This window comes from Mustelus asterias, chromosome 2 (genome assembly GCF_964213995.1).
Source record: "Mustelus asterias chromosome 2, sMusAst1.hap1.1, whole genome shotgun sequence".
NCBI classification, from domain to species: Eukaryota; Metazoa; Chordata; class Chondrichthyes; order Carcharhiniformes; family Triakidae; genus Mustelus; species Mustelus asterias.
Window position 1 is genome coordinate 16,838,194 of NC_135802.1, and position 26,573 is coordinate 16,864,766.

General features: G+C 44.0%; 1 protein-coding gene across 29 annotated transcripts in view; it reads right to left on the bottom strand.

Annotated features, from left to right (window-relative positions):
• obscnb (obscurin, cytoskeletal calmodulin and titin-interacting RhoGEF b) overlaps positions 1–26,573 on the bottom strand; it is a 614,792-nt gene that overhangs the window by 562,253 nt on the left and 25,966 nt on the right. For all 29 annotated transcript variants that reach the window (XM_078231785.1, XM_078231777.1, XM_078231827.1 and 26 more), the window contains exons 4-8: positions 23,591–23,851; positions 14,493–14,798; positions 9,025–9,291; positions 6,110–6,394; positions 4,146–4,418 (exon numbers count right to left, since the gene is read on the bottom strand). In XM_078231785.1, the coding sequence (XP_078087911.1) occupies positions 4,146–4,418; positions 6,110–6,394; positions 9,025–9,291; positions 14,493–14,798; positions 23,591–23,851 (1,392 nt within the window). The remainder of the gene's footprint in view (positions 1–4,145; positions 4,419–6,109; positions 6,395–9,024; positions 9,292–14,492; positions 14,799–23,590; positions 23,852–26,573) is intronic.

Genomic DNA, 26,573 nt, shown 5'->3' on the forward strand with positions numbered 1-26,573 from the left:
TGCAAGAAAGCAGACAAGATACCGAAAGGACTATAGATCACAAACCCACTCAGGTCAACCAATAACACAGACTACGCTGAGAGACTTCGCCATCGCACCTCTCTCACACTCCTCAACCACCTCATACACCAGCTCCACAGCAAACGCCGCATCCTGGAAACCAAGATAGAGTCCATATTCTCAACTTGCGCTCAGGACGCAGACCAGCTGCGAAACTCTGCCAAGCAGATGAGACAAAGGAACTACACCATCTACATGCACACCAAGAACAGGAAACTTGAGAAACTCGGCATCACCACCAGCAGCAGCCAAGCCTCCCCCGGTACCACAGTAGAAAACAGTACCACTACAGGGAAGTCCATTGTCAACTTGTCAGACTACACACTTCAACCAGATGAAATCGAAGTTCTCAGCCGAGGGCTCAATTTCTGCCGAACCACCAAAATAGACCCCATCAGTCTCGCAGCAGACACAGAGGAATTCATCAGGCAAATGAGGCTGCGGGAGTTCTTCCAGAAACCCCAAGAGGCCAACAGCGAACACAATGAGACAGCCAATGAACCGGAACAGCCGACAGAGAGATCCACAGTGCAGCAACCGAAGAGGAAAAATAGTCGAATTGGACTCCTCCGGAAGGCCGCGACCCTCGACTTGACATGTATGCCCAAGCCATCAGGAGGTGCGTCAACACCAGATTCATCAGCCGCACTCACAAGACAGCCCCGAACATCACCCAAGCACAATGCAACATCATCCGCGCTCTCAAGACCAACCGCAACATTGTCATCAAACCAGCAGACAAAGGAGGGGCCATCGTCATACTGAACAGAACGGATTACTGCATAGAAGTGTACCGACAACTGAACAATGGGAAATACTACAGACAGTTACCCGCAGATCCGACCAAAGAACACACCCGTCAACTCAACAGACTGATCAAGACCTTTGATCTGGACCTTCAGAGCACTCTCTGTGCTCTCATCCCACGTACTCCCCGCGTTGGAGATCTCTACTGCCTCCCGAAGATATACAAGGCAAACACACCCGGCCGTCCCATCATATCGGGCAATGGGACCCTGTGGAGAACCTGTCCAGCTACGTCGAGGGCATCCTGAAACCCATTATACAAAGAACCCCCAGCTTTTGTCGCGACACTATGGACTTCCTACAGAAACTCAGCACACATGGAGCAGTTGAACCAGAAACACTCCTCGTGACAATGGATGTCTCGGCACTCTACACCAGCATCCCCCACGACGATGGCATTGCTGCAACTGCCTCAGTACTCAACGCCGACAACTGCCAGTTTTAAGATGCAATTTTACAACTCATCCTCTTCATCCTGGACCACAATGTCTTCACCTTCAACAACCAGTTCTTCATCCAGACACACGGAACAACTATGGGACCAAATTCGCACCTCAATATGCACAGGTTCGAACAAGACCTTCAATCGATGCTATACACTGGATACATCGATGACATTTTCTTCCTTTGGACTCATGGTGAACAATCACTGAAACAACTATATGATGACATCAACAAGTTCCATCCCACCATTAGACTCACCATGGACTACTCTCCGGAATCGGTTGCATTCTTGGACACACGCATCTCCATTAAGGACGGTCACCTCAGCACCTCACTGTACCGCAAGCCCACGGATAACCTCACGATGCTCCACTTCTCCAGCTTCCACCCTAAACACGTTAAAGAAGCCATCCCCTATGGACAAGCCCTCCGTATACACAGGATCTGCTCAGATGGGGAGGATCGCAACAGACACCTCCAGACGCTGAAAGATGCCCTCATAAGAATAGGACACGGCGCTCAATTCATCGATCGACAGTTCCGACACACCACAGCAAAAAACCGCACCGACCTCCTTAGAAGACAAACACGGGACACGGTGGACAGAGTACCCTTCGTCGTCCAGTACTTCCCCAGAGCGGAGAAGCTATGACATCTTCTCCGGAGCCTTCAACATGTCATTGATGAAGACGAACATCTCGCCAAATACATTCCCACACCCCCACTTCTTGCCTTCAAACAACCGCACAACCTCAAACAGACCATTGTCCGCAGCAAACTACCCAGCCTTCAGAAGAACAGTGACCACGACACCACACAACCCTGCCACAGCAACCTCTGCAAGATGTGCCGGATCATCGACACTGGTGCCATCATCTCACGTGAGAGCACCATCCACCAGGTACACGGTACATACTCTTGCAACTCGGCCAACGTTGTCTACCTGATACGCTGCAGGAAAGGATGTCCCGAGGCATAGTACATTGGGGAGACCATGCAGATGCTACGACAACCGATGAATGAACACCGCTTGACAATCACCAGGCAAGACTGTTCTCTTCCCGTTGGGGAACACTTCAGCGGTCACGGGCATTCGGCCTCTGATCTTCGGGTAAGCATTCTCCAAGGCGGCCTTCACGACACACGACAACGCAGAGTCACTGAGCAGAGACTGATAGCCAAGTTCCGCACACATGAGGACGGCCTCAATCGGGATCTTGGGTTCATGTCACACTATCTGTAATCCCCACAACTTGCCTGGGCTTGCAAAATCTCACTAACAGTCCTGTCTGGAGACAATACACATCTCTTTAACCTGTGCTTAACGCTCTCTCCACTCACATTGTCTGTACCTTTAAGACTAGATTACCTGTAAAGACTCGCATTCCAACCATTATTTTATAAATTGAGTTTGTGTCTTTATATGCCCTGCTTGTGAACAGAACTCCCACTCACCTGACAAAGGGGCAGCACTCCAAAAGCTAGTGGCTTTTGCTACTAAATAAACCTGTTGGACTTTAACCTGGTGTTGTGAGACTTCTTACTGTGTTAAACTCCATCTGCCATTTCTCTGCCCAAGTCTGCAATCTACCTATATCTTATTGGATCCTTTGACAATCCTTGTCACTATCTGCATCTCTGCCAATTTTTGTGTCATCTGCAAACGTACCAATCAAACCACCTACATATTCCTCCAGATCATTTATTCATATGACAAACACCAAAGGTCCTAACACTGATCCCTGTGGAACACCATTAGTTACTGATCTCCATTCTGAAAAGCACCCTTCCACCACTACTTTCTATCTTTCTATGACCAAACCAGTTCTGTATCCATCTAGCCAGTCAAGATCCCAAGAAACTTTACCTTTTGTACCTGTCTGACATGAGCCTTGTCAAATGCCTTCCTAAAGTGACGTGTACAACTGCTTTTTAAAAATGGGAACCAGGCAAACGCAACATGCTAGAGGCGCACAGGTGGATATAACCCCTGGGGGAGAGGGACATTCCTGGGCAGTACCCTGGCACTGCCCCCCTGGCAGCTTGGGGGGGGGGGGGGTGTGTCAGAGGCAGTGCGGAGGCAATGTTAGGGGGCCCCTCTGGGGAACTCCATTGAGGGAGGGGTCGGTTCCCATTATCGGTTCAGGGGCGGGGTGGGGGTGGTCTCCGCTTGTCTGTGGGAATGGGGCTTCTGTGTTGTCAAACTGAGATCGGGGCACACTTTACAAATTCCCAGCTGCTGGCTTTTTTCACCAGCATTGCAGCGTGGGCTACAACTCCAGATTTTTTCTGCACGGGGTGCTGGATTATCTGGCGAGAAAACCCAGCTAGGCTGCCTGCGCGTTGCACGCCAGTTTTTTTGCCTCAGCCAAACCTCTGTGCAGAGAATGGAAGATTCTGCCCATAGATGTTTGAACACAAATTTCCATCCAGGCTCTGACTATTAAAGTTTAAAATTTATTTATTGGTGTCATAAGTAGGCTTACATTAACACTGCAATGAAGTTACTGTGAAAATCCCCCAGTCGCCACACTCCGGCACCTATCCGGGTATACTGAGGGAGAATTTAGCATGGCCAATGCACCTAACCAGCACGTCTTTCGGACTGTGAGAGGAAACCGGAGCACCTGGAGGAAACCCACACAGACATGGAGAGAATGTGCAGAGTCCACACAGACAGTGACTCAAGCTGGGAATCGAACCCGGGTCCCTGGCACTGTGGGGCAACAGTGTTAACCACTGTGCCATCATGCCGCCCATCGCATCAGCACTTATGCCTTCCTCCTTGGTTTTCAATGAATACAGACTGGTGCTGAAGGAAAAATTGTACTTACCAATGATTTTCAAATCAAAACTCACAACGTCTTCTCCGCTCTTGCATGTATAAGTCCCTTCATCCTCTTTTTTTGTAGTTGGAATAAGAAGCCTATGTTGCTTTCCCTTGCTTTCTGTTGTAAACTTTTTTGTTTGCTTGATTTCTTTATCATCTTTGTACCACTGTACTTTGGTATTGGTGTCAACAGTCTCAATAAAGAACTCTGTTTTCTCTCCAAACACAGTAGTAATAGCGCGTTTCACTTTCTCTTTGTTCAAAAATCGAGAAGTCTCTGATGTGGGGAAAAATATTAGTAAGCAAGGATACTTGAACCTTCTTTATTTGCAATATGTGATTAACGAACTAATGCCAGATCAAAACAATATAGGAGAATATATAATCCCTCGAGAAGATAATTCCAATATTTACTCTGTAGGAATTAATCAAATAAGCAGAAAAACATTTCCTCTAATATGAATATTAAAACATTACTTAGCATTGAAAAGAAACAGTTATCTCTCCCAATTACTAGGGGTGGAATTTTCTCGTCCCACCCGCTGCAAGAATCATAGTGGGTGGGACAGAAAATTTGATGGCCCATTTAAAGGTCCATTGAACTTTGACAAAGGGTCATCTGGACTCGAAACGTCAGCTCTTTTCTCTCCTTACAGGTGCTGCCAGACCTGCTGAGATATTTTAGCATTTTCTCTTTTGGTTTCAGATACCAGCATCCACTGTAATTTGTTTTTATTTAAAGGTCCATTGACCTCGGGTGGGAATTTCTGGAGCAGGCACAGACTTAAAATCCCACCCTAGATAAACACACCACATGATAAAATATTTACAGGTTTAATTTATGGTAAATGGGATCATTTTAGCCACAACAATAGAAAAGGCGCCTCTGAATTAAAGAGTGAAAAACAATTTAAAGTTTATTTATTAGTCACAAGTAAGGCTTACGTTAACACTGCAATGAAGTTACTGGGAAATTCCCCTAGTCGCCACACAATGGCACCTGTTTGGGTCAATGCACGTCTTTCAGACTGTGGGAGGAAACTGCAGCAGAGTAAACCCACGCAGACACAGGGAGAACGTGCAAATTCCACAGACAGTGACCCAGGCTGGATTTGAACCCAGGTCCCTGGAGCTGTGATGCAGCAGTGCTAACCACTGTGCCACCCCACCACCCCAATTGGACAGGGTTCTTCGTCCTGACTGAGTATGAGTGTTGCTTATTGGATATTAGGTGTGGGCGTACCAAAAAGAAATTGAACTGATCTTGATCTTTGCATTCCAAACATTTGAGTAAGCCCACTGACGCTAACTGTCTGGGTTCCTACATTAAGAATTGCAAATACACTCATAGCTTTTTGAAGAAAACATATCCCTAAATGAGAGGAGAAGCTGAAAGGATACTAACGAAAAGGAGATTGGAAATTGCAGTAACAATGTCCATAATTTCTCAATCTTCTTTTGACTCCGGGATGGTTTCAGAAGGCTAAAAAATTGCAAATGTTACACCCCTATTCAAAACAGGGTATATAGATAAGTCCAACAACTACAGGCCAACTTCAATGGTGAGGAAAATTCTGGAAACAATAATCTGGGACAAAATTAATAGTTACATTTGGAGCCCTTCATGCGGCAGATCTTCTGGCTGGAGCAAGTTTGAAGTGGAGTTCCCCAGGGTCAGTATTCAGACCCTTTAACTTCCTAGTGTATATTAATTACCTAGACTTTGATGTTCAGGGCACAATTTTAAAAATTGCTAATGATACAAAACTTGGAAGCATTGTGAATTATGAGGAGGATAGTGTAGAACTTCGAAGGGACACAGACAAGTTGGTGGAATGGGTGGACAAATGGCAGGTGAAGTTCAATTCAAGGGAATGTGAAACAATTAATTTTTATAGGAAGAATATGGGCAGACATGAAATTTTTTTTAAATTACATTTACTGATAAATGCTTAACATCATACACACCCTTTACATAGAGCTGAAATGACATTTTATTGCCATCACAAACACATTCGTAAATCCCAGCATCTTCTAAAGTTACATTGTTGACCTTCAAGATGCGGCGCTGATCCAAAGTTTGAAATTCATACTTCTTACTAGACTTGATCTCCTTGCCATCTTTTGTCCAGGTTACTTTTGCAGCTCTATCAGAAATCTCAGCAACAAACTGAGCTGTACCTTTCTCTGAAACAGAAATAACTTCCTTTTCTGCTGACTTGTTTCTGAAATTCACTGGCGCCACTGGCAATGCTGTTAAAAAAGCACATCTTTTAGTTTTTTTTTTACAACTAAGAAAGTTAGTTTCTTTTTACTTTTAGACTTCTTCATGCCCCATCCCATTTCCTGATGAACGATGTGCAAAAGCAATGGCCGGAATTTTCCGGTGTCATATGTTCCGCCACCGCTGCCAGCAAGAATGGAGAATTTGGCGCTCAGCGAAATCTCCATTCACTGCAGTGGGGCCAGAGAAGCCCAGCCACAGGTGACATCAGAGATTTCCAGCCAACATCTATCCAGACTGTTCTACAATCAGCTATAATCAAAGTCAATTCAAGCTTTTCAATTTAACTCCAAAAATTAATTTAGTTCCCAATTCAAAGCTAACTGGGTATATAAAGCCATAAAAAAGTCACTAACATTTTAGATGTTACAAATAGGGATAGTTAAATAGGCAATTATATATGTATTCAAAACATTGGTTCGGCCAGTTAGCGTTGCATTCAGTTCTGAGAACCCCATTATCAAAAGCACATTAAAGCTATTAAAAAAAACATTGAGGCCGCGACCTTACAGGCTTGCCATATGGGTCAATCAGCATGGCGAGCACTGTGGTTAGCACTGCTGCCTCACAACGCCAGGGACCCGGGTTCAATTCCAGCCTCGGGTCTCTGTCTGCGTGGAGTTTGCATATTTTCCCCGTGCCTGCGAGGGTTTCCTCCGGGTGCTCCAGTTTCCTCCCACAGTCTAAAGGTATGCGGGTTAGGTTAATTGACCATGCTAAATTGTCCTTTAGTGTCAGGGGGATTAGCAGTGTAAATGTCTGGGATTACAGGGATAGGGCCTGGGTGGGATTGTTGTCAATGCAGATTCAATGAGCCAAATGGCCTCCTTCTGCAATGTAGGGATGCTATGATTCTATTCTAAGATAGTGAGCAAGGACAAAAATCCAATTCGTGCCCATATCCCCCCCGGCAATGTTTTGCCAGCGAGAGTGGTTTTGTGCCCAGAAAGCGCATGAAGCCTATTAGCACAGGATTGACTTCATTTACATAATGTTAGTGAGTCCGGGCCCGGCTGCTCCCGCCTTGGCAGCATCATGCTGGCGAGAATCTGCAGTAGCGGAGGCCAGGCATCATGGCCATGCTGGAGGGATCAGAGGCCATTGAAGCCCCTGGGTGGTTGGAGGCATGACCATCAGTGCCCATCGAGCAGTGCCAGCCTAGCAGTGTCCACCTGGCAACCTCGCAGTTCCCAACTAGGCATTATAAGTGCCGGGGCAATGCCAAGGGGGTGTAGCGTAAGTGGGAGTGTGGCCTATGACAATGGGGGTGTATGGACAATGACAGGGGGGGGCGAGGTTTATGCAGGAGGAAACTCTGCAAAAGAGGAAAGGGAAGAGCTCTACAAGATGGGGTGTCAGCAAAGAAGGAGTTCTGCAAAGGGATGGTTAGCAAGGGGAGAACTCTGCAAAGGGGGGAGCTCTGCAAGGGGCGGTGGTCAACAAGTGGGGAGCTCTGCAAAAGGGGAGCTCTGCAACGGGAGGTGGTCAGCAAGGCAGGAGCTCTGCAAAAGGGGGTGATCGGCAAGTTTTTTGAAGTTTTAAGTTTACTTATCAGTGTCACACATAGGCTTACATTCGGGGTGGCACGGTGTCACAGTGGTTAGCACTGCTGCCTCACAGCGACAGAGACCTGGGTTCGATTCCTGGCTTGGGTCACTGTCTGTGCGGAGTCTGCATGTTCTCCCCGTGTCTGCGTGGGTTTCCTCTGGGTGCTCAGATTTCCTCCCACAGTCCGAAAGATGTGCTGGTTAGGTGAATTGGCCATGTTAAGTTCTCCCTCAGTGTACCCAAACAGGCGCCGGGTGTGGCAACTACAGGATTTTCACAGTAGCTTCATTGTGGTGTTAATGTAAGCCTACTTGAGACACTAATAAATAATCTTTTAAAAACTTTAAATATTAACACTGCAATGAAGTTACTGTGAAAATCCCCTAGGGCAAGGGGGGAGCTCTGCAAGGTGGGGTCAGCAAGGGGGGCATACATGGGAACCATGACAGGAGGAGAGGAGCGCATGTCAAGGGTCTGCCAGGTGACTCATCAGGAGGGTCCTGATGCCCCAGTGTCAATGACCCATGTTGGTGTGTAGGGGTAGCAATGCCACTGATGATGGTGGGGTAGGGGGGGTCAATGTCCATGGGGAGGGTTGGATGGGAGGAGGACTCCCAGTTCGCTGTCAGATTGGGACACACTGCGTGGTGGCGCCTGAGCGCTCTGAAGCCAGCTTCAGAGGGAGAAACCAGATCTTTTTTAAACTGCACAAGCATCCTCTTGGCTGTTTCCTCAAAAAATAACAATAACAGCATGCTCATAATATAACCTGTAATGTAATGCAGATACTGGCTTACCAATTATGTATTTCTTTTGAGTGCAAACATAATACTGTTATGACTTGAGAACACTGGAATATTTATATACTTCCCAAGTAGTAGTCTCCATTGATACACAAATATAGCATTGGTTTGTGCACTGAACAGGACCAGCATACTTACAAAACGTTCTACACCCTTGAATTAGAGTAGAAATTGATCAAGGCCAAATATTTATTGAGCAAACAATAACAGAGTTTAATAAGCAACCAAGAATCAACTGCAATACTCACCTTTCACCCTTAACTTAGCAGTGCTTTCAGCATTACATGCTACAAATTTCACTTCCATGTCATTATCCAATGACCTCACTTGTTTAATTATTAGTGTGTGTATATTTTTAGTTCTCTGAATGGTGTAATTCTCATCACTTTGTATAGCTTTTTCATTTATGAACCACATCCCAGGAGCAATTGTAGATAGTTCAACAAAGAAAGTAGCATCTTCACCTGTTGAAGCTACAACATTTTGCAACGGTTTCTCAATGGAAGCTCTTGGTTCTGTCAGAATAAAATAAGCAATTAAGCGTTAGCTATTACATTCACACAAATTTAACTTGTTGAATTAAGAACCCTAGCTAAAGGACCAAATAATAAACTACTGATATTATTAATAATTAATAATGATACATGCCCAAATCCTTTACTGTATCATGATTTGAAAACTTTACTGGTTCCATTTTGTTTCAATCAATATTTTAATGAATTTTCCCTTTGAACATAATATGAAAAGAAAGGCCAAATCTTTCACATCACTTAAATAATTTATTTTTAAATGATCTGTCACCTGAGAAAGGATTATAAACAGAGGTGATTCCTGCAAGCAGTGGCAAAAAGGAATACCCACATAACATAAATAGAAGGGGCCCCTACAGTTTGGTCAGGTCAAAGACTGAATGCAGCACCTTTCAGTCAGTTGATGACTCCAATGTTTGCATGCACACAATCCTACAGCAATTAATCTCTCTAGGGTCAACCAGAAGTATCCCTCGTGGGATTTCCAGAGTGTTAGGAGATAGAGATAGTTTTAAGTAAATTACAGCTCTGACAAAGGATCATCTAGACTCGAAACGTTGGCTCTATTCTCTCCCCACAGATGCTGTCAGACCTGCTGAATTTTTCCAGCATTTTCTGGTTTTGTTCAGTCAATTATATTTGCATTTGTGTGTGTTGTGCATAATCTACAACATTAAGTTTAATTTTAGGCTTAATTTATACTTTTACAGTTGTGTATTAAGGAGATTTCAGTTTGGTTTCACTTTAAAATATGCCTGTATTTTAATTAGGTTTTTACGACCCTAAAACAAATATGGTATTGTGACATTGGTGTACCTTTAAGAAAGGATTTTTTTAAAATCATGATCCCTGGAGCTCTCACAGCTTCAGTGTTTCTCACTGCTGAGGTATCTACCAGATGTCCTTTTATTGCTCCTTAAGTGGCTTAAATGAGAGCATTAACTAGTTTCTGAAATTAGTTTTATAAGCCTGCATTGTTAGGAGGAAAACTGGCTGGCAGGTCAGGTGACAGGAGCTCTTTAATTTTCAGTTCTGTGCTGCAGGTTTTTTTAGAAAGGACAGCAAGCTGAAAAGGAGTGTTTCTCTCTCCCTGTTTTATTCTGCCGGTTACTGAAAACAAGGTCTTGCCTTCCTGGAGTAGAAAATCTGCTGTTGGTGACTTGACCAGAGTCTACCTGGGCTTCTGGGAAGCAGATCTGATTTTAAACTGTTCTGGGTGTGTCAAAAGGACTATTAGAATTTACAAGACTAAGAGTTTTCAATTCTCTAACCAAAGGTCTCAATTCCAGTATCACGCGAGCATTAAACTTTGCTGTGTTGAAGTTGGTTAAAGGGTTTTGCCTATGGAAGGTTTTGGTTTGATTGGAACATCTTACGATATATTTGTAAAGGGTCATTCATTATCATGGTTGTTTTTGTTGTAATTGATAAAAGTTATTGCTAATTTTCTTTCCATACATGTTAACTATATTCTTAATTAAACTTTGTTTGATAAAACTTCCCTAGTGGGTCATTTGAATCATACCTGAAGTGAAACATATCATGCTTATTCTAGCCAAATTCAAGAAGCAAAACTTATGATCCAGACAGGCTCCATAAAACACTTTGAAGTTCCTGACCTGAACAATAACAGTATAAAAAAACTGAATTGCAAGGGGCCCCAAATAAAAAAGCAAAAGCAGTTTAAGTTCAGTTGGAAAAAGGTGCCCCAGAAGGAAGCAGCATTCTACTCAAACTTCCAGAACAATACAAAGGGAAAGAACGTAAGTCGCAAAAGCTAAAAAACAGAAACATCTAAAAACCAGGGAATGGGGCAGCAGAAAGTTCCAGGGAGACTATAAAGTCAAGGAACAAGGATAGTGATTGAAAACAAGTCCTGTTCAGTGAAGTTAATAGTGAGATAAAGACTCCAAAAAGATAAGCTGCAGGAAGCAGATGTAAAGCAAAATGAGCTTGCGAAGGCCAGTGGTCCAATGTGACCCAAAGGTTGGTGACACCTTAATAAGACCTATGAAGGAGTGGTGTTTTATTGGCACAGCTAGGTATCACAGAGAGTGTGTAAAAGCTGAAGCTTAAACGTGTGTGGCAATCCAGAACGGAGTGACATCAGAAAGAGAGGTTGAAAACCTGGAGGTGGATCCTTGGTGAAGACAACCGAGGGAAAGCGACCTTTGTGAGAAGACTCCAAGGTATTTTCTTGAAGAGTGGAGATTAGAATCCCCCTTGTGAAAGACAGAGTTCCAATGAGACAGCTGGTTCACAGTGTGACAAGCATCTCGGGGAGAAATTGATAAGAAGTCCGTAGAAGTTGTTTTGGTTGCCACCTGTCACTTGGCTTCAGAGTGTGGGATGTCTGACCATGTTTCACCTATTGGTTTATACGGATTGTGTACTTACTGAGAATATTGGAGTATAAGACAGATCTTGTAACATGTGTAATCCTTTCAAATCTATATATGTCTATAAAGGTATAGTTGAGGCGAAGCAGTCACGTATTATAGTTCACCTTTTCTTGTTTAATAAATACTTTATTATTTTGTTAAAAATTCATCAGCTGACTCCAGTGACTGTTCAATAGCCGTCTTCCACATATCTGAACAAAAAACAGTTAGGACCTGAAGTGATAAGATGTGGAGAAAAAAACTGGCCAGTGAAGTTCCACACCAGTTTTCTCACCAAAACTGACACTTTGCCAAATCTCGTAAAATTCCACCCAGTGTGTGTACAATGTGATCATCAGCAAAGAATGGATTAATTCAAAGATTTTTCACTGTACCAATTTTCATTTTCCATTGACTTGGAAAACACAGCCATGATTTTAATAAGTAAAATGACAATTAGACTAGGAAATGGGTGGCACGGTAGCACAGTGGTTAGCACTGCTGCTTCACAGCTCCAGGGACCTGGGTTCGATTCCCGGCTTGGGTCACTGTCTGTGTGGAGTTTGCACATTCTCCTCGTGTCTGCGTGGGTTTCCTCCGGGTGCGCCAGTTTCCTCCCACTGTCCAAAGATGTGCAGGTTAGGTTGATTGGCCATGCTAAAATTGCCCCTTAGTGTCCTGAGATGTGTAGGTTACAGGGATTAGTGGGTAAATATGTAGGGATATGGGGGTATGGCCTGGGTGGGGTTGTGGTCGGTGCAGACTCGATGGGCCAAATGGCCTCTTTCTGCACTGTAGGGTTTCTATGGTTCTATGGAAATAAGTCTCCAAATAAAGTTTGAACTATCATTCTCTCAAGTTCAGTGGAAAATTGCTTGCAAATTTGCTACAAGGCCATTTTTGTGCTGCTAATTTAGAACAATTTTACCACCACCCACCCCCCCACCACAACTCAAAGGGTATAGTGAGAATCAAGAACTTAAAGAAATTCATATTTGTAAAGAAATAGTACTGGAGAGTTGGATGGGGCCAAAAGGTGACAGGTTCCCTGGACCTGATGGTCTCCATTCTAGGTTTTTAAAAAAGGAGCTACCAGAAATAGTGAATGCACTGATTTTGATCAAATCCCCTAGATTGCAGAATGTTTCCAGTGAATTGAAAGGTAGCAAACATAAACCCAATATTCAAGAATTGAAGATGAGAGAAAACAGGAAACTATAGCCACTAAATCAAAAGCAAAATAATGCAGATGCTGGAAATCAGAAATAAAAATAGAAAATGTTGGAAAGAGTAAGCAAGTCTGACAGCATCCGTGAAGAGAGAAAAGAGTTAACATTTCAGTTCGATGACCTTTTGTCAAAACTTTAGGCCAGTTAGCCTGACTTTAATAATAGGGAAATGCTAGAATCTATTATCAGGAACATGGTAACAGATGACTTGCAAAATCATAATTGGGCAGTTAACATAGATTTGTAAAAGGAAAATCTGTTGAAAGTTTTTTGAGGTTGTAACCTGCAGGGTGATAAGGGGGAGCTAGTGAAAGTAGCATATTTAGATTTTCAAAAAATGTTCTAAATTATTACATAAAATTTGAGATCCTGAGATTGGGATACATGCTAATAAGCACTGGGGATTAGTTAACAGATCGAAAAAAGAAAACCGAAATTCCGCAAGGATTAGAACTTGGGTCTCAGCCATTTACAATCTATATCAATAACTTAGATAAGAGGAACGAGTGTAAAGTATCCAAGTCTGATAACAATATAAAGTTAGATGGGAAAATAAATAGTGTGAAGGAGGCAATAAGGCTGCAAAGGGGTATACAGTTTAAATGGCAGGTGGAATATAACGTGGTGAAGTGTGAAGTTTGTCATTTTGGTAGGAAAAGTAAATAATTGTTTTTGAATGGTAAGAGACTGGGAAATGTTTGCATTCAGAGAGACCTGGGTGTGTTTATTAGATACGGGACAAAGGACGGGATTTTCCGGTCGCGCTCGCCCCAAAACTGGAAACTCCCGCCTGAGGTCAACGGACCTTTGCATGGTCCTGTCCCACCCACTACGATTCCCCTGGCTGGCGAGATGGGAAAATTCCACCCCAAATGTTTTAATCTAAAAGAAAGGCAGCTAAGAAGGAGAGAGTCAAATGGCATATTAAAATCAATAAGATAAAGGTAGTGCTGACTATCACTTCAAAGTAAAACAGGAAAACAGGAACTAAAGAAAAACAAGGGATAGAATTTAACTCCTGCAATGGGAGTCTTGCCCACGGGTTGGAGAAGAGGTGGGAACCCTCTGTCACTTCTCTCAAGGAAGTCTGACACAATTGCAAGGTTAACAGGCAGTTACCTGAACAGCATTGGGTCTCCCACAGAATTAAATTTTGCCCATAGGAATGGATGATACACAGGTTATAAACACTTACGAGGAGAACTCCCCGTTAGTATTTATAACCTGCATATTTCAGAATGCTTTTCCATATAGGGTACGAGAAGCTAAAACATTATAATTCTGTGATGGGACAGAATGATTGATATGGACAGTAACTCATCCTAACTTTAGTCACATGAATTCTAGGATTATTTTAACTCCTGAGAGTTAGACTTTTAGCAGTCAAAAGGGAAGTTTAGCAGGTATCTGATGCAAAACATGCCAATCAGTAGAACAAAATTAAAGTTCATTTTTCAATTAAAGAACAGAAATAAGAGCAGAAATAAATGACCAATGAACAATGACAAGACAAATAAAATAAACATAAAATAAGAGAAAAATATTTTTTAAAGTTTGTAAAAACATTTTGACTCACCAATATGAAATGTTCCTGGGACGTCTCGGTACGTGCTCTGGGTAAAGTTGTTTACAGAACTAATTCTAAACTGATAATTAGCTCCTTCTGGCAAGCCACTCACTGTGAACTCTTGTGCCGCTATTTTGTCTGTAGTGTGACACCTTGTCCAGGTATTGCTTCCTATTTCCCTTTTTTCTATTATGTATCCTGTGACAGGGGCAGGTGGCACATCTTGAGGGAGAGACCAAGCCAAAGAGACAGATGTTTCTGTCTTCTCTTTCATCACAGGGTTGACTGGGGGATGTGGTGGAACTTTCCGGGGAGCTAGAGAAAAGTACAAAGATATCCCAAGAGTTCAGTGAAAACTTGAAAAGCAGATATAATTAAAAATATTTCCACTGTCGATGGAAATTCTCAAATCAAAACTATTGTAATAAATGTCTAGAACAAAGAACAATACAGCACAGGAACAGGCCCTTCGGCCCTCCAAGCCCGCGCCGCTCCCTGGTCCAAACTAGACCATTCTTTTGTATCCCTCCATTCCTACTCCGTTCATGTGGCTATCTAGATAAGTCTTAAACATTCCCAGTGTGTCCGCCTCCACCACCTTGCCAGGCAGCGCATTCCAGGCCCCCACCACCCTCTGCGTAAAATACGTCCTTCTGATATCCGTGTTGAACCTCCCCCCCCCTCACCTTGAACCTATGACCCCTCTTGGAAAATTAGATTTCTCTTCAAGTACTTATGATTCTCTATATAAAAGTGCACACAAATAATGGACATCCCCACATAAGTAGATGCTATGATCTTCAAATCACAATTCCTTTAAAAAAATCTGAATTCATAGAAGTCACTCAGTTTTGTTCAGATTATTAATGGTCAATTTTGCAATACTTCAGTCGTACAAATATTTTGCTACCATTAGTATCCAAAGCAAAGCAAGGGGGTTAAGAGCAATTTCTAAGGATCCTTCCTAGACTCTACTTTCTGCACCTTACCTTCCCACCCAACAAACGTTATTTAGGGTGGAAGGCCACTTGGAATATGCAAATTCCAATGCAGAAGAAGGATCCCGTTTGCAATTTTGATATACAAATAAGCAGTGTGCTGTGTAATCTCTGTCCATTTATAATGGCATTCAGTTGCCTAGCCAGCAGTGCTAAAGGGACAGAAAATGGCTTCCCTTTTTATTTTTTATTGGCCTTTCAGCAACCTCGTAACGAGGACCCAAGCCATTTGTTCACCTTGTAAGCTTGATGCTCAAATGGGCAGCATAATGGCTACCCCAATCAGATCACTGCTCACTGCACATCGTGTAAACTCATGAATGGGCCTATGGATCCCCACCTTCTGCCCCAAATATCACACAGTCAACCTCAGAGAGGATAAAGAATCGCAAATATTTGAGCAAAAGGTGTCCATTTCATATTGCTATTAGGCAGTAACAACACAAGTGGTGTTTGCCTTTAACAGAATGCTGCTGTCAAGCCAAAAAGACATTCTGCCTATCACACAAATTAGTAATGTAGTATATGAATTTTAGCATGGGTGTGATGCTAGGTACGAAGGCAGTCTGTCCCAAATACTGGCAGGTGGATCACATCAAACAGTACATCCTTTCAACTGTCTGCAACAGGCAAGGTACCCAACCAGTCCATGCTTGCAAAACTCAAAACATAGGGTAGAAATTTCCTGGAAATCGGTGAAGTCGAATATCAGGCGGGGAAACTAGCATTTGGCAATGGTGGAATTTCAACCATATTGTGTGGAACATCATTTTAAAAAATCAAGAGGTATGGATTTTACACTGGATCGCTGGCAGGACGGACTCTGATTTGCCTGCCCTGCTGTGATCTCAGAGCTTTAGTAATCTGGTGTCATATTTTAGTGTCATATTTATAGGCCCCCAGCTAGCACTCTCCAAGGGCTAGGAAGCGGCTGGGAACTGATAACTGCCAAAGTTAGGAAACATGCTGCTTCCAAATTTAGTGACGCCTCCCTTGATTGCCTACTAGCTGCAGTGGAGGACAGCCACAATGTCTTTACCCCCCACTCTCAGCGAAGACCAGCAAGCAAGGTCACTGATCCAGCATGAGAGTTGGTGGCAATGGTGGTCAGCACGAACGCACTCCAAAAGAGGACAGACACCCAATGCAGCAACAGGATGAATTATCTCCTCCATTCTGCTAAGTTAAGTCACTCTACTCATCATTCTCAACTCACACCATAAATCTATCACACATCAACAGGGATTTCACTCTTCTACATATACCTTCATCTGCCCTGCAGATTGTTTCCTCATCCTGATCATGGTACCACTCACCACTCACACGTGCCAGGCATCCTTATCATCTGGCCTTGCAGGCGACCTATTTACACCCTCACCATCTATATTCATGCAGGACACGCTGGTACACAACAAAAGCTAGAGGTCCCAGATTGGGGGTGGAATGGCTTACTTCAAGGTCCTGACAGACTTGTAAAATAGAGCAATTCAGTTGGCCAGTAAGGATGTGGACCACTTGTGCTGACAGCGAGGTCAGTGGTATTTGGCCAAGTGAGTATCCAACACTGCAATATCCATCCGACAACCATGCTGTGAATGATGTCTCCTGTTTCACAGACGCCTACCACACACTAATCATTTCTCCTTTTTTCACAGGCACATCTAGTCGCGGGGGTCCATAAACCAGTTTCTTGACTCCAACTCCAAGGAGAGACAGAAGAAAAATCCACAGACACCAACACTGAAGACCCATTGCAGCACACACCTATACCCTCCACCAGCATAGAGACACACACCTTGATAGGACTTAGTTCTAGAATAGCCTCAGGTTCACAATCTGGTGAATGTAATGCACTGGCTGATCCATAGCAGGTAGAGGTACAGTCATGCCAAGGTGCAGGCACTCAAAGGAACACTGACGGCCAGAAATCTGCTGAGTCAAAGTCAAATGAGGAGCTTTTGGACTCAGCCATACCTCAGTTGCTGAAACTGCGAAGACAAGCTAAGGAACATTGTGAAGGGATGTCTATAGCACTCCTCAGATTGAAGGCAAATAGAGGAGTCCATCTGCCTTCAGACAGAGGTGATAATGTCCAGCATGCCAACAATGGTAGGGTGGCGGCCGCTGTGGAGACCTTGGTCCAGGACATCGGTCCTGCACTGCTTCAGGAGCTGCACTCCATCACTGACATACTTGCTGGCATAATCAGTGTCAATGCAGGAGGGGGTGGGCAACATTTGCTAAACAATCCTGAGTGCGCTAAGAATTACACTGACAACCAAATTAAGATTATTAGTTGGGCTCACAGTGAGCTCACTTACGTGTGCTAGAAGCTACACATATTAATGCACAGGGACCTGCCCTTTGTAAATTTCTGTCAACAGAAAGAACATGTACACACATGTACCCTTTTCAACTAAAATAGGTAACAGCAATTCTGAGAAAATGGATAGTTGAGAGACGGTAGCGAAGTAGAGCTGGGAGTCATCAGCATACAAGTGGAACTAACATGTTTTCAGACTATGAAGAACAGAAACAGGACCAGGTCAAGGGCAGATCCTTGGGGAAGACCAGAGATAACAGTGCAGGTGTAGGAAAACTGTAAGTGATTCTGTGGCTATATCTGGATAGCTAAGAATAAAAGCAGGTGAGGGTCAACAAGCCATGAACAATAAGAAGGGATAGTTCACCATGATCACAGTCACGTATGTTTACATTTGTTGTTTTGAAGTAAGTCTTTCAGGTGCTGTAGCAGGTGCAGAAACCTGATTGGCAGGGTTTGCATACAGAACTGCAGAAAAGATGGGCATGGACTTGGTAGTTGAACACATGTTGAAGGATTCTGCAGGGGAAAGGAGATTGGAGTTTGGGTGGTATTTTGCAAGGATAAAGGGGTCAAGGCTGAGTGATTGAGGAGAGGTGGTGATGATGGCAAATAAGAAGGGAGCGGGAACAGTACTTGAGGAAACAATAAGAATTAGGAACGGGGAGGCCATTCAGCCTCCTGAACCAGCTCCACCATTTAATAGGAGTATGGCTAATCCAACATTCGTCGTGTTCACTTCCCTGCACTTTCCCCGTAATCCTTGATTCCCTTACTAATCAAAAATCTATCTCGGCCTTAAATATGCACAAGGACTCTGTCCCCACAGCTCTCTATGGCAAGACACACAACCCTCTGAGAGAAACAATTCCTCCTCATCTCAGTCTTAAATTGGTACTCCTTTAGAACAAAGAACAAAGAACAAAGAAAATTACAGCACAGGAACAGGCCCTTCGGCCCTGCAAGCCTGCACCGACCATGCTGCCTGACTGAACTAAATCCCCCTACCCTTCCGGGGACCATATCTCTCTATTCCCATCCTATTCACGTATTTGTCAAGATGCCCCTATAAATGTCACTGTCGTATCTGCTTCCACTACCTCCCCTGGCAGTGAGTTCCAGGCACCCACCACCTTCTGTGTAGAAAACTTGCCTCGTACATCTCCTTTAAACCTTGCCCCTCACAACTTAAACCTATGCTCCTAGTAATTGACTCTTCCACCCTGGTAAAAAGCTTCTGACTATCCACTCTGTCCATGCCCCTCATAATCTTGTAGACTTCTATCAGGTCGCTCCTCAACCTCTGTCGTTCCAACCAAGTTTCTCCAACCTCTCCTCACAGCTAATGCCCTCCATACCAGACAACATCCTGATAAATCTTTTCTGGACCCTCTCCAAAGCCTCCACACCCTTCTGGTAGTGATTCTGGTAGTTATTCTGAGACCATGCCTTCTGATCCTAGACACTCCTTTCAGCATTTACCCTGTCAAGCCCCTTAAGAATCCTATGGCCAGAATTTTATTGCCCCGCCTGCCACAGGAATCGGAGCGGACGAGGGGCGGACAATGGGAAGGTCCATTGACCTTAGGCGGGTTATACAGTTTCGGGACGAGCAAGGCTGTAAAATCATGCCCTATATGTTTCAATGAGATCACCTCTCATTCTTCTAAATTCCAATGAGTAGAGTCCCAATCTGTTTAGCCTTTCATCATAAGACAATCCCTCCATACCAGGGGTCATCCGAGTGAACCTTCTCTGAACTGCCTCCAATGAAATATTTTTCCTTAAATAAGAGGACCAAAACTGCTCGCAGTACACTAGATACGATCTCATCAGTACCTTGTACAGCTGCAGCAAGAATTCCCGACTATTATACTTCAACCCTCTTGAAATAAGGGCCAACATTCCATTAGCTTTCTTGATTACCTGCTGCATCTCTGTGCTAGCTTTCTGTATTCCGTGCACAAGTATCCCCAAGTCCCTTTGCGTTGCAGCTTTCTGCAGCTTTTCTCCATTTAAATAATACTCAGTTCTTTTGTTCTCCCTTCCAAAATGAATAACTTCACATTTTCCCAAATTATACTCAATTTGTCAACTTTTTGCCCACTTACTTAACCTAACAATATTGCTTTGTAAACTGTTTGTATCCCTCACACAGCTTACCTTTCCACCTACTTTTGTGTCTTTAGCAATATCTTTAGCAATATCAGTTAACATGGGGGCCTGGAAGGGAAGTTAGGTGGTGAACAATTTGGTAGGAATAGAGTTGAGAGAGGAAGAGGTGAGTCTCATGGACAAATTGAGCTGAGAGGACATAGAGAGAAAAATGATCTTCCAGAGTAGTTTGGCTTAGTGAGCTATGAGAAGGAAGGGAAGGAGCATAGGCAGTTGATGATAAGTATCATATCTCTCATAAAACTACTAAACATGTGTCAACCAAATGCTACAGAGATTAAATCCAAGCAATGTACACAATGTTTTAATCAGTCAAGTTCTCTAATCATATCCTTTGGTAGCTCCTTTTTCATAGTTGTTGACAAAGTCAAGTGTCTTGATTACACTGGGACCTCTCACCAGCAAAAAGACATATGGACTGTCTGTAAATAGTAACATGCTCATTAGCAGGTTTAACAAGTGTAATGATAGCGGTAAGATTTCAGATTTTGCTTCCAGATGTATTGGACTGACTTCACTTAACAACTAATTTCGCTGCCTAAAGATCTGATGACTTTAACATCTGATAAAGCCAACCAAAACTATTTATGCTAAATGTCCTCAGAATTTGAACAAATTGCATTGGTGGTGTAGCCAGATAGCTAAATATCTGCAAAGCATGATGGGAAATGTAACCAACCTTACACAACACAAGGGGGGAAATTTTCCCATCCTGCCCGCCACAAGAATTGCAGCAGGGGATGGGGACCATGCAAAGGTCCATTAACCTCAGGCGGCATTTTGGGGCGAGCGCGGCCAGACAATCCCACCCAAGGTCTTTGAAACAGCTCGTTTTTGCAAGCAAGTGAGGTAAGGTGTACTCAACGAAGAAAACAAGGCCAGCAAATGTGTGCAGTTTTTGTAAGCCAGCAATGAGGAAAACGGGTAACAGGCCATCCATGTACGTGGCCAAACAACTTTCTCAATGCTGGAGGAAACTAGATAAAAAGGGAGAAATTAGCAGCCACAGCAGCAAGACCTGTGGGATCAACCATCGTATAAGGAGGCCGCCCTGAGTTCAGGACTCAGAGAAGAAGAAGACCCATTGAAGGGAGCTTGTTCACCTTACCTTGCAAACAGTAGTATTTAGGTTCAAACTGTGAGTCTAGTGATTCATTGTAACTAACAAATAGTCAGTACTCTAACAAGTAAATTGCAGTTCAGTGTTTATCAAGTGTTTTAAACAGATAACAAATAATTTAACAAGTGACTTAAGTGAAGTAAAGAGTATTTCAGTGTTTATGAAGTGCTTCAAACATCAATAAAGAGTGATTTTTATATGTTGTTAGTTTATATGTTGTTAGTGTCTCTTTGTTCCTCATGTCAGTTGATACCCTACTTTGGGGTTCAACAGTGGTGTAAGTGCATAATTTACGGACAAAAGAGAAACAGTGGTTTTCAACAATATTGAATGGTAGACCAAGCACAAGGGACAGAATGACTCCTCCTGTTCCTGCTACATTCCTCAGAACTATTGAATGCATAACAGCTGGAATAAGGATAGTTATTCAGCCTTATTAATATTCTTATGGTTGCTTAAGGTAACAAAATCACTTATTTCTCTCTAACATGCTACATTTACCACAAGACAGGTCTCAACTTACTCATACTCACTGTATCTTTTAATGAACAATCCACAGGTCAGAATATTAGGCTTATTTTTTGGTTGCTTTAGCAATGAGTCAGCACAGAAACGACAACTGAGACAGTGGCCCTACCCACAAGCTAGCAAGTCAGACCAGAGATAGCCCACCTCTGCTAGTCCTAAAAGTAGTAAGAAGTTTAACAACACCAGGTTAAAGTCCAACAGGTTTATTTGGTAGCAAAAGCCATACAACCTATTGGACTTTAACCTGGTGTTGTTAAACTTCTGACTGTGTTTACCCCAGTCCAACGCCGGCATCTCCACATCAGTCCTAAAAGTCACAGTTCGATTTTATGTTGTTTAGGCAATTGACTGCCTGCAGTCATGGCTCCCGCCATCTAATGCAGGAAACCCCATCTTCAAGTGTCATCAACTAATCATATAGCTGGCAGCTATGCAATACGAGCAGCACTAATGTGAGTGATGGTCACTTCTGAGCCTGGAGTAGTAATGTTAGAGCAGGTTTGGAGTGCAGCCAGGTCAAATCAGGCAGGCTATCTATAGCAAAGGTAGGATTGGAGTTGTCAATCGTGAGGGTAGAAATGGACTTCCAGCAAGCCGACCAGGTGGCTATCAGGTTTTGTTAAGCAGCACTCCCCAGGTAGCAAAGTACTGACTTGCCAGCCATGATGGGAAACAACTCTTAAGTGGTCATAGTGGAGACAGGAAGGTAACGGGCACAGTACCCACAATAACTAGCAACCAACTCTCTCACCTCCCAACCTACTCATACAAACATATGAATTAATAGCAGGAGCAGGCCGCTTGGCACCCCCGAGCCTTCTCCACCATTCAATAAAATTTGCGACTGATTTGATTGCAACCTGAGCTCCACATTCCCACGTATGCCTGATAATCTTTCACCCCCTTTAGTATCAAGAATCTATCTAGCTTTGCCTTAAAAATATTCAAAGATTCTGCTTCCACCACCTTTTGAGGAACAGACTCTAAAGACCCACGACCCTCAGAGAAACAAATTCTCATTTCTGTATTAAATGGGTGACCCTTTAGTTTTAAACAGTGACCTCTAGTTCTAGATTCTTCCACAAGAAGTAACATCCTCTCCACCTCCACCCTGTCCTGCAGCACAATGGCACAGTGGTTAGCACTGCTGCCTCACAGCACCAGGGACCTGGGTTCGATTCCTGGCTTGGATCGCTGTCTGTGTGGAGTTTGCACGTTCTCCCTGTGTCTGCGTGGGTTTCCTCCAGGTGCTCCAGTTTTCTCCCACAAGTCCAAAGATGTGCGGGTCAGATGGATTGGCGGTGCTAAATTGCCCCTTAATGTCAGGGGGACTAGCTGGGTAAATGCATTGGGTTATGGGGATAGGGTCTGGGTGGGATTGTGGTTGGTGCAGACTCGATGGGCCAAATGGCCTCCTTCTGCACTGTAGGGATTCTATGACAGAGCTTTGGGGAGACCACACCTCCAGTATTGTCAAGATCCCTCAGTTGCCTCTTACTCTTCAAAACTCCAGCAAGTACAAGCCTAGCATGTTCAACTTTTCCTCATAAGACAACCCTCCCATTTCAAGTATTAGTCTAGTAAACCTTCTCTGAAATGCTTCCAATGCATTTATATTCTTCCTTAAATAAGCAGACCAATACTCCAGAGGTACTCCAATGGGAGAATAAAATCCTGGCCAATAAAAATATCTTTCTACACTGTAAAGTTTTATTGTCCTCAATTTTTTTCATGAACACACTATTTATAATGTGTGCAGATTTCTCCATTTATGTCTCCCTCTTGTATGCCTCTCACACCTCCATTTTCTTTATGTCCTTTGCACTTTAACTTCAATCAGAACATCTGATATTCCATATACTTTAAACCTATAACACCCCAATTCTGCCAGAAGCAACAGCAGAGACAAAACATTTTTGACAGAACAAGGAAAAGAAAAATAACTGCCAGTCTTAAAACTCACATGTTAATGTGAATTGAGTTGATGTTCTAGAGTCATCGGCCAAAAGAGCTATTTCTCCAATGTCTTCCCATTTGCATTCACGAATAGTAAGTGTGTGTCGCTGGCCAGAAACAGTAATGGTTGTTCTATCATTTGGTTCTAGCTCTTTTCCATTCCTTGTCCACCTGATATTCTTACAACCACTGTCCAGTTCTACACAGAAAATGGCAGTGTCATTCTCCGGTACTGCAGTTTTCCTTGGAAGCTTCTTAACGATGTTACCTGTAGAAAAAATGAACGAGAAAGTAAAAAGTTTACCTGTAACGACTATAAGCTGCAAAATCCATGTGCATCTGACCAAAGCAGATGCAAAATACAAGGTCCTTCAGATTCCTTGAAAATGAAGTAATTAGCCTATATCTTCAGTATAATTGCAGGTTCTTTCTGCAAGACAGTAAATAAAATTTGCCCTTCCATTTTATTTATACTAAAAATACAATGTTTTTAATATTCTTTCATACTATTGTATTCCTTTTACTACACAATCCATGTTCCATAGGTGGTAACTTTCTTGGAGTTGTAAGTTCGGCAGAAACACAGGTTTTTGGACATGATAGTGGGAGTCCTGGTGAAGTAGATTCAAAAGATCCTGCAGCCGCAGGAGGGGAAAGTAGTCCACCTCACCATTCTATTTCTTTCTCCTGGTGCATCTGTTCTGCCAGTTCCTAGAATCCTCCTCCTCAGCTGCCTACTTGAACAACTTCAGTCCAAGTGTTGTGGGAATACTCTCAGTGCTGTGAGGAAGAGAGTTCCAGGATTTTTTAGGTATGGTGCAATATTTTCAAGTCAGAGTGGTGTGTGACTTGGACGGGGAACTTGCAGGTGTTCATCTCTGATGTTGTCAACTCTATTATTATGAATGCAATTTTTTAACTATCATGATATACATAATGTCCCATTACTTCAAAAAGTTGAAAAATGCTTGTAAGTTAAATTAAGAGATTTAGGCTCCATAATTCTCCCATCCCGTTGCATTAATTTTTTAGTGCAGCTGGCCGGGAGAATTGCGCTTCAGCCGATTCACGGGATTCCCACGAGCGTTCGCGCTGCGCATGCATTTCCCCGGGCCGGATTTCCGGCGGCGCCTGCGCTGCACCAGAAGTCAGTTGGGAGGCAGGGTCAGCATTTAAACAGTATTTAGTATACTACTTAAATGCTATTACTGGACCCGGGACTGAATTCTCCGGATCCCCACGAACAGGGAGCTAGCAGCCCAACCACACTGAAGTGAAGGGAGGGTAATCGGGGCCCCCCAGGGGGTCGAGCGGTGGGGGGGTGGTGCCCTCTGGGCATTGGCACCCAGGCAATGCCAGCGTGTGCTCCCAACACAGCCCAAGGGGCAAAGTGTCCATGCCCAGGGAGCAACATGGCACAGCCCATCGGGCATAGGGGTGTGCCAAGGGGGCAGGACCTAGGGGACAATAGGTGGGGGGGTTCCACTTACATTCTGCCATTGGGATTGATGGGGGCAGGAAGGAGGCCAGCAATTGGGGTGAAGGTCTGCCTGCAGAAGTGTCTGCACTGCGGAGAGGTGGGGGGTGGAATGGCTTGGCACTGCGAGGGGGCTGGAGATCGGGGTGGTCCGGGACAGGGGAGGGAGCATCGATGCTGGCCCGGGAATGGTCGGGGCAAGCCGCAATCGGGCCATGTGTGTGTGTGTGTGTGTGTGTCTCAACACTTCAGGGGATCCCGGGCTGGCCAGCGAATGGGAAGCTGACAGTTAGAGTCCACTGTACATGCGCAGAGGCCCCGCTGGTTTCAGGCTCCCAGGTGAGAACAGTCCCTGCCTCCATGAATTCTCCAGATCCCCACTAACAGGGAACTAGCAGCACAACCACTCTGAAGTGAAGGGGGGGAAATCGGGGCCCCCCAGGGGATCGAGCGGTGGGGGGGGGTGGTGCCCTCTCGGAATTGGCATCCAAGCAGTGCCAGTCTGGGTGCCAATGTGAGCCTGGACAAATGTGAGGTAATGCATTTTGGAAGGTCTAATACAGATAGGAAATATACAGTAAATGGCAGAACCCTTAAGAGTATTGGTAGGCAGAGGGATCTGGGTGTACAGGTACACAGGTCACTGAAAGTGGCAACACAGGTGGAGAAGGTAGTCAAGAAGGCATACGGCATGCTTGCCTTCATCGGCCGGGGTATTGAATTTAAAAATTGGTAAGTCATGTTGCAGCTTTATAGAGCCTTAGTTAGGCCGCACTTGGAATATAATGTTCAATTCTGGTCGCCACACTACCAGAAGGATGTGGAGGCTTTGGAAAGGGTACAGAAAAGATTTACCAGGATGTTGCTTGGTATGGGGAGGGCATTAGCTATGAGGAAAGGTTGGAGAAACTTGGTTTGTTCTCACTGGAGCGACGGAGGTTGAGGGGCGATCTGATAGAAGTCTACAAGATTATGAGAGGCATGGACAGAGTGGATAGTCAGAAGCTTTTTCCCAGGGTGGAAGAGTCAATTACTAGGGGGCATAGGTTTAAGGTGCGAGGGGCAAGGTTTAAAGGAGATGCACGAGGCAGATTTTTTACACAGAGTGTAGTGGGTGCCTGGAACTCATTGCCAAGGGAGGTAGTGCAAGCGGATACGGTAGTGACTTTTAAGGGGCGTCTTGACAAGTACATGAATAGGATGGGAATAGAAAGATATGGTTCCCGGAAGGGTAGAGGGTTTTAGTTAAATCGGGCAGCATGGTTGGTGCAGGCTTGGAGGGCCGAAGGGCCTGTTCCTGTGCTGTAATTTTCTTTGTTCGTTGTAATCTAATGATATACATGCTGGCGGCCTCTGCATTGCATAAAGTGTGAGAGATTCTTAAAGTTTATTTATTAGTGTCACAAGTAGGCTTACACTCACACTGCAACGAAGTTACTGTGAAAATCCCCTCAACACCACACTCCAGCGCCTGTTACCTAACCGGCACATCTTTGCACTGTGGGAGCACCCG